The following is an 8,938-nucleotide window of genomic DNA, read 5'->3' on the forward strand; positions in this document are numbered from 1 at the left end:
GACTCCTCATAACATGAAGGTTTTTCTGGTTCCCTAACAAAAAATAAACAAATCCCTTTGCAAAAACTACCCCCCCCCCCCCCCTAGACAATGCTACACGTCGCGCAATATTCAGCCATTCATGTCATAATCTTTCAAATTCTCTTGTAATTTGGCCAAGGCAATTCTTGACATCTTAGAGAAGCTCTTATTGGCAGTCAAATATGCAATCAAACAAAACACAGGGAAGAATTACAGTTTAGTTCATACTTAAAGGGTTTTCAACAAGCTGTGATGGGAAAAACTTCATTGTCAACTGTCTTCTATTTTAAATAAACACATACTTCCCCTCATTTTAGAACTACAATACCCATCAACCACCGGGAGGGAACTACAATACCCATCAACCACCGGGAGGGTTCAGTGGGCTCTGTTGTTCACGTGACCAGGCAGCAGCTCCCTCAGTGAATGAAAGGCTGGGACTGCCTTACACATTAACACTGTACACAGTGTCACTGTTTATAATGGGGCGACCGTGGCTCCCGGTAACCCTTTACTGCATAGAGCACACAGCAACAGTCTTCTGTTATCTCTTATTACACTGAACACTGCATCCATATTTTAATAATGGTGCAATGAGCCTCCAGCATGAGTCAGTGCAGCTCCATTGCAACACATCCTAACTACTAATTACTTTCCCTGTGTTATGTGGCTCACTAGTGTGAGTTACTGGAATGGGTTTATGCAGAATGATACACTCAATGCAAGAGTTTAATACTAATACTTTATTAAACTCAGAGAACAGCAAGCAATGCAGGAAGGTATTGAAATGCACATTGCTTACACATCCTGGTGATACAGAGCGGTGCAGTATTCTGTTCTTTCTTTAGCATGGTTTAGTATCCTGTTGTATATCAATCAAATCATTCAATCAGCACACACAAGGTTTAATTGAACAGTCAAGTCTCATTAGAACTCAGATTACACAATTTGACTTTCTGTACCTAAGATCCGTACACAAGCTTTCTACACTGCTATTACTCAGGGCAGTTTACAAGAGCAGCACTAATACAAGCATGGACAATGCACATTGCAAAGCGACACGTCATGCAATATTCAGCCATTCATGTCAATGCAGCCATGGGACACTATCATTTTCATTAGTTTTAGAATCATGATGAATTTACAAGACAAACCCTCCAGGCGGTTGTCCAGTAAGGACGGTGCAGTCTTGTCTCTGGGATGCTACATACCGGGGTCGGGATACTCGTTCCCATCAATGTATTTATTTTCAAGTCTATGCAGTTTAAATGCTAAACCCTGAAACTCATTCCCCACACTGAGTTATCAATTTCTCCTGACTCGTCCATCAGATGAGGTGCAGAATAGTTTCCTTTCTGCATATTCCCGCTCCCAGGCACTGACTGCATTGACAGCCTGAGTTAAACTGACAGCAGAGAAGCCTCTTGTGACGTGTCCGCGTCTCCGCCCACTTTCTGACACAAAACAGTAATTACACAGGGATTCATAATGCAAGGTTAACATTTTTTCCCTCACGAGTGTAAAGTCCCACTGAATATGGTCTTTAAGGTTTCTCTCCTGTGTGAATTCGCTGGTGTGAAACAAGGCCACCTGTCTTACTGAAACTCTTCCCACAATCAGAGCAGCGATACGGTTTCTCTCCTGTGTGAATTCGCTGATGGACAACAAGGCTGTTTGACCGACTAAAACTCTTCCCACAGTCAGAGCAGAAATACGGTTTCTCTCCTGTGTGATTTCGCTGGTGTTTTTTCAAGGTTCCTGACAGACTGAAACACTTCCCACAGTCAGAGCAGCGATAAGGTTTCTCTCCTGTGTGAATTCGCTGGTGTGAAACAAGGCTACCTGTCCTACTGAAACTCATCCCACAGTCAGAGCAGCGATACGGTTTCTCTCCTGTGTCAGTTCGCTGGTGTATTTTTAAATTCCTCAACTGGTTGAAACCTTTCCCACAGTCAGGATATTCTCCACCGCCCGCTCTCACTTTAGCTGCTGGACTGGAACCTGGAAAATATGAACAGGAAAGAAAATAAGATGGACTGCTTGTAGGCTTCGGGCATGTGGCTGGGTGGAGGAGTGGATTAAAGCATGTGAATTTCAGCTGTGGGCTTGCACTGGGGTACACCAGTTTAAAAACACAAAGTTAAACTTAAAGCCTTCACTTTGTGTAAAAACTGTCACTAAAGACTGATGCTGGTGAAACCGAGCCCTGGGATCAAAATCTGCCTTCAAAGTTCTCCTGTAATGTTTCAGGTTTATATTCTCCAACCCACTTTACAATTATATATTTTTTAATTAACTCAGAGTGAGTAGCATAGTTCTGGAAAATATAGCGTTACACGTCCCCATGTGACAGTGTGTCTTTCATTTTAATATTGATGTTGTTTAAAATGTAACGGTCACATTGTCTGCCGGCAGTGGTTTTAAGTACGAGTATAACAGCGGCGGTTCTAGTGTTAACAGACTTTAAATTTATAAGCGTAAAAAGTTGTCAGGATGTGAACAATTAAAATAAATCACAGGTACGCTATTTAAACACGTGGGGACGGGTATCGCTATATTACAGGTACGTTATTTAAACAGTTGTAGCAGCACGTGGGGGCGTGTCACTCTATATTACAGGTACGTTATTTAAACAGTTGTAGCAGCACGTGGGGACGGGTATCACTATATTACAGGTACGTTATTTAAACAGTTGTAGCAGCACGTGGGGACGGGTATCTCTATATTACAGGTACGTTATTTAAACAGTTGTAGCAGCACGTGGGGACGTGTATCGCTATATTACAGGTACGTTATTTAAACAGTTGTAGCAGCACGTGGGGACGTGTCACTCTATATTACAGGTACGTTATTTAAACAGTTGTAGCAGCACGTGGGGACGGGTATCTCTATATTACAGGTACGTTATTTAAACAGTTGTAGCAGCACGTGGGGGCGTGTCACTCTATATTACAGGTACGTTATTTAAACAGTTGTAGCAGCACGTGGGGACGGGTATCACTATATTACAGGTACGTTATTTAAACAGTTGTAGCAGCACGTGGGGACGTGTCACTCTATATTACAGGTACGTTATTTAAACAGTTGTAGCAGCACGTGGGGACGGGTATCGCTATATTACAGGTACGTTATTTAAACAGTTGTAGCAGCACGTGGGGACGGGTATCACTATATTACAGGTACGTTATTTAAACAGTTGTAGCAGCACGTGGGGACGTGTCACTCTATATTACAGGTACGTTATTTAAACAGTTGTAGCAGCACGTGGGGACGGGTATCGCTATATTACAGGTACGTTATTTAAACAGTTGTAGCAGCACGTGGGGACGTGTCACTCTATATTACAGGTACGTTATTTAAACAGTTGTAGCAGCACGTGGGGACGTGTCACTCTATATTAAAGGTACGTTATTTAAACAGTTGTAGCAGCACGTGGGGACGGGTATCGCTATATTACAGGTACGTTATTTAAACAGTTGTAGCAGCACGTGGGGACGGGTATCACTATATTACAGGTACGTTATTTAAACAGTTGTAGCAGCACGTGGGGACGGGTATCGCTATATTACAGGTACGTTATTTAAACAGTTGTAGCAGCACGTGGGGACGTGTCACTCTATATTACAGGTACGTTATTTAAACAGTTGTAGCAGCACGTGGGGACGGGTATCGCTATATTACAGGTACGTTATTTAAACAGTTGTAGCAGCACGTGGGGGCGTGTCACTCTATATTACAGGTACGTTATTTAAACAGTTGTAGCAGCACGTGGGGACGGGTATCTCTATATTACAGGTACGTTATTTAAACAGTTGTAGCAGCACGTGGGGACGGGTATCGCTATATTACAGGTACGTTATTTAAACAGTTGTAGCAGCTCGTGGGGACGTGTCACTCTATATTACAGGTACGTTATTTAAACAGTTGTAGCAGCACGTGGGGACGGGTATGTATTTTTTGATCGATTCAATTCCACATTATATACATTGATATAAAGAGGACTGGAGTGAAAATGTATGTGAGCAGTACAATCATCGATATTTATTGAAACGATTACCTGACAACCTTCATTTTTTGTCCCGGTCAGAAACAGTAACATTGTTAAATCGTCCCTGTTTTGCAGTTTTTTTGTACAAAACTGCATTGGTGTGCTCAGGAAGATAATAGCAGAGTAAGTGTTTAGGTTGTGTTAGCGCCTTATAGATTATTTGTTTGATCATTCTGATTGTGTTTATCAGGTCTGATCCTAACCCTAAACCTAAGGTTCACAGGGTACTGGCCGTGGATCACCAATATATTCTCAGAGGGTAATCACTATTTTCAGTGTTCTCCGCCTCCCATACCCTGTTTATGGTCACATGGTAGGGGTGCCGAGGGTGAATGAAGCACAACGTAAATTACAAGTTGCGCACGCAGCACTACCCTGTGTGAGCTCCCTGTGTGAGCTTCCCTGTGTGAGCTCCCCTGTGTGAGCTCCCTGTGTGAGCTTCCCTGTGTGAGCTCCCTGTGTGAGCTTCCCTGTGTGAGCTCCCTGTGTGAGCTTCCCTGTGTGAGAGCTGCCCTGTGTGTGAGCTTCCCTGTGTGAGCTATGCTGTGTGAGCTCCTTGTGTGAACTACCCTGTGTGAACTATCCTGTGAGAGCTCCCCTGTGAGAGCTCCCCTGTGTGAGCGTTCCCTGTGTGCGCGCTCCCTGTGTGAGCTCCCTGTGTGCGCGCTCCCTGTGTGAGCTCCCTGTGTGAGAGCTCCCCTGTGTGTGAGCTCCCCTGTGTGAGCTCCTTGTGTGAACTACCCTGTGTGAACTACCCTGTGTGAGAGCTCCCTGTGTGTGAGCTCCCCTGTGTGTGAGCTCCCCTGTGTGTGAGCTCCCCTGTGTGAGAGCTCCCCTGTGTGAGAGCTCCCTGTGTGTGAGCTGCCCTGTGTGAGAGCTGCCCTGTGTGTGAGCTCCCCTGTGTGAGAGCTCCCTGTGTGTGAGCTGTCCTGTGTGAGAGCTACCCTGTGTGAGAGCTGCCCTGTGTGAGAGCTGCCCTGTGTGAGCTCCCCTGTGTGAGCTCCCCTGTGTGAGAGCTTCGCTGTGTGCGCGCTCCCTGTGTGAGCTCCCTGTGTGAGCTCCCCTGTGTGAGAGCTCCCCTGTGTGTGAGCTCCCCTGTGTGAGCTCCTTGTGTGAACTACCCTGTGTGAACTACCCTGTGTGAGAGCTCCCTGTGTGTGAGCTCCCCTGTGTGTGAGCTCCCCTGTGTGTGAGCTCCCCTGTGTGAGAGCTCCCTGTGTGTGAGCTCCCCTGTGTGTGAGCTCCCTGTGTGAGAGCTCCCCTGTGTGAGAGCTGCCCTGTGTGAGAGCTCCCCTGTGTGAGAGCTCCCCTGTGTGTGAGCTGCCCTGTGTGAGCTCCCCTGTGTGAGAGCTCCCCTGTGTGAGATACCCTGTGTGAGCTCCCCTGTGTGAGAGCTCCCCTGTGAGAGCTCCCCTGTGTGAGAGCTCCCCTGTGTGTGAGCTGCCCTGTGTGAGCTCCCCTGTGTGAGAGCTCCCCTGTGTGAGATACCCTGTGTGAGCTCCCCTGTGTGAGAGCTCCCCTGTGAGAGCTCCCCTGTGTGAGAGCTGCCCTGTGTGAGATACCCTGTGTGAGAGCTGCCCTGTGTGAGAGCTGCCCTGTGTGAGATACCCTGTGTGAGAGCTCCCCTGTGTGAGAGCTGCCCTGTGTGAGAGCTGCCCTGTGTGAGAGCTGCCCTGTGTGAGATACCCTGTGTGAGAGCTGCCCTGTGTGAGAGCTGCCCTGTGTGAGATACCCTGTGTGAGAGCTCCCCTGTGTGAGCTCCCCTGTGTGAGAGCTCCCTGTGTGAGCTGCCCTGTGTGAGCTCCCCTGTGTGTGAGCTCCCTGTGTGAGCTGCCCTGTGTGAGCTGCCCTGTGTGAGCTCCCCTGTGTGAGAGCTCCCCTGTGTGAGATACCCTGTGTGAGCTCCCCTGTGTGAGAGCTCCCCTGTGAGAGCTCCCCTGTGTGAGAGCTGCCCTGTGTGAGATACCCTGTGTGAGAGCTGCCCTGTGTGAGAGCTGCCCTGTGTGAGATACCCTGTGTGAGAGCTCCCCTGTGTGAGAGCTGCCCTGTGTGAGAGCTGCCCTGTGTGAGATACCCTGTGTGAGAGCTCCCCTGTGTGAGAGCTGCCCTGTGTGAGAGCTGCCCTGTGTGAGATACCCTGTGTGAGAGCTCCCCTGTGTGAGAGCTGCCCTGTGTGAGAGCTGCCCTGTGTGAGATACCCTGTGTGAGAGCTGCCCTGTGTGAGAGCTGCCCTGTGTGAGAGCTGCCCTGTGTGAGAGCTCCCCTGTGTGTGAGCTCCCCTGTGAGAGCTCCCCTGTGTGTGAGCTGCCCTGTGTGAGAGCTACCCTGTGTGTGAGCTCCCCTGTGTGAGCTACCCTGTGTGAGCTGCCCTGTGTGAGAGCTGCCCTGTGTGAGAGCTCCCCTGTGTGAGAGCTGCCCTGTGTGAGAGCTCCCCTGTGTGAGAGCTCCCCTGTGTGTGAGCTCCCCTGTGTGAGCGCTCCCTGTGTGAGCTCCCCTGTGAGAGCTCCCTGTGTGAGCTCCCCTGTGTGAGAGCTGCCCTGTGTGAGCTCCCCTGTGTGTGAGCTCCCCTGTGTGAGCTCCCCTGTGTGAGAGCTCCCTGTGTGAGCTCCCCTGTGTGTGAGCTCCCCTGTGTGAGAGCTCCCCTGTGAGAGCTCCCCTGTGAGAGCTCCCCTGTGTGAGAGCTGCCTGTGTGAACTACCCTGTGTGAACTACCCTGTGTGAGCTCCCCTGTGTGAGAGCTGCCCTGTGTGAGAGCTGCCCTGTGTGAGAGCTCCCCTGTGTGTGATACCCTGTGTGTGAGCTCCCCTGTGTGAGAGCTCCCCTGTGTGAGCTCCCCTGTGTGAGTTCCCCTGTGTGAGAGCTCCCTGTGTGTGAGCTCCCTGTGTGAGCTCCCCTGTGTGAGTTCCCCTGTGAGCTCCCTGTGTGAGCTACTATCTAGCTACTAGAGAGTCCTATCTTGAACTGGTTGGAGTTGTACAGGAAAAACAAATAGCTAGTAATGTAACCTACATGCTCCCTCCCTCTCAACCACACTGTGGATTTCACGCAATCTAGAATGACAATGTCACAGCTACTGGGAGTCACTCACCTGCTAGACTGCATTCTGAATGGGAGCGCCCGTCTTCCTTTCCACCTCCTTGCATGCTGTTGGGAGAGCCTTCCTCTCCAGCGCCTTGCTCTCTCACGCAGATTCTCTCCAGCACCACGCTACACTCCCGCAGGCGTACAGGCTCCAGCTCAGGGATGTTTGGTTTGAAGTCCTCGGATTCTTCCTTCACTGGTTCCATGTGGTCAAACTCTACTTCAGGGGGCTCCTGTTTAATACGGACAGTTTCCAGCACCTCTTCTTGTTTCACAGGAAGGGGTTCTTCTGTCTGGGGGATCTCCAATTCATTGTGCTCAGCTTTAATCTCAGAGACCTCTGGCTGACTGCTGTCACATTGCATCTCACAGAGCTCCTGTTTAATGGGGAGGGAAGCCAGCCCAGAGAACTCCACTCTAATGGGGGCAGGTTCAAGTTCAGGGAACTCCTCTTTAATCTGGACAGATTCCATCTTCACACTGTCCATGGCAGCACACGGGATTCTGTTTAGTAGCTGCTGAAAAACAAATGCATGTATTTATTTAAATACAGGGTTAATGAAGGCCATTCAAGGGGCCGACAAAAATAGCAGGGGTGGCTTTAATATTGAAGGAACAGAATTTCTAATCAGTGGTTAAAGTGGGGCAGTATAAGCCAGTATATATACTGGTAAGAAAAAAAGACAGTACTGCATACCAGCAAACGAAAAACAATCAAGGGGGAAAAAAAAATAACATAAATGTTATACTGCCACAAAACACCCTGCCCGGACCTCAGCAGTTGTGAACAAAACAAACTTTGACTTCAGTGTCTCTGCATGGAGCCGGGATGTTTCACCTCAGGTCATGCCCATGTTCTCCAGAAGCATTTCCCTTGTGCGTCACTGTGCCCACACATTTTATGAAGGGCTTGTGTGTTGGAAATCATACCAGTCAAATCCTAATACGTTTCGTGTTGAATTTCATCTATTTTTGTGTGCTAGTTTAAGGATGGGAATGTGTTATGAATATTTCGTGTCCATTCATTTGGTTAGCCTGCTGTTTGGAGTGTGTAAAGCAGTCTTTCTTTACTGTACGTCTTCACTGTTGAAAGTGACGTGCCTTCCCATTGGACACACACACCAATGACGTCATATTATAATGATCACACTGTTTGCACCCGTGCTTTCTACCTGCTAATCGGCTGTTGCAGTTCTGATCACAGGTCGTGTGTTACTGTAACTCCAGCTTGTGATCTTCATACACACAGTGTGTGCCAATTTATTTTTTAAACAAAAAAAAGAGGTCTTGCGCACATTTAAATTTTATTTATTGAAACTTTTTCACTCAATAGTGGCTGCTACTCCCGACGCTCAGCGCCCTATACTGAAAGATCATACGCAGTAATGTTTTGACCTATATTTCATAAATAAATTCACAATGTATGTGTTTTCCTCACTTTATTGTTATTTAGATGACACAATTAAAGCTCACCGAGCAAAACTTTGACAACATTTGTGGTAATAGAAAACAGAAAATCCTCGAATTATAATTCCTGTTTGTATGTAATGCGTGGGTAGGGATGTGTGATTTATGACAGCTGAGCAGTTTTACTGACTCGCCCGTAAATGTTGCGTCAAAAACTGTTACACTGATTAATTTTGTGCCTAAATACATTGTTCCGGCTACAAATTCACCAGAGAAGTACAACACCCGGGTGGTAAATACAGTAAAATACTGTAATATATTAAACATAAAAAAACAACGTTACCTGATTGCTTATTCGTGTCCCCGGTGTATTTTAGTTGA

The 8,938-nt window shown here is 47.7% G+C and overlaps 1 protein-coding gene across 3 annotated transcripts in view; it reads right to left on the reverse strand.

Moving 5' to 3' along the window:
• Window positions 1–749: 749 nt before the first annotated feature.
• The window catches only part of LOC131708993 (zinc finger protein 79-like), a 181,304-nt gene continuing 173,115 nt past the window's right edge, over window positions 750–8,938 (reverse strand). For 2 of the 3 annotated variants that reach the window (XM_059010584.1, XM_059010583.1), the window contains exons 2-3: window positions 7,158–7,668; window positions 750–2,022 (exon numbers count right to left, since the gene is read on the reverse strand). In XM_059010584.1, the coding sequence (XP_058866567.1) occupies window positions 1,565–2,022; window positions 7,158–7,638 (939 nt within the window). In that variant the 5' untranslated portion in view covers window positions 7,639–7,668 and the 3' untranslated portion in view covers window positions 750–1,564. The remainder of the gene's footprint in view (window positions 2,023–7,157; window positions 7,669–8,938) is intronic. The other variant, XM_059010585.1, reaches the window with a different exon arrangement.

The sequence above is a fragment of the Acipenser ruthenus genome, chromosome 41 (genome assembly GCF_902713425.1).
Source record: "Acipenser ruthenus chromosome 41, fAciRut3.2 maternal haplotype, whole genome shotgun sequence".
NCBI classification, from domain to species: domain Eukaryota; kingdom Metazoa; phylum Chordata; class Actinopteri; order Acipenseriformes; family Acipenseridae; genus Acipenser; species Acipenser ruthenus.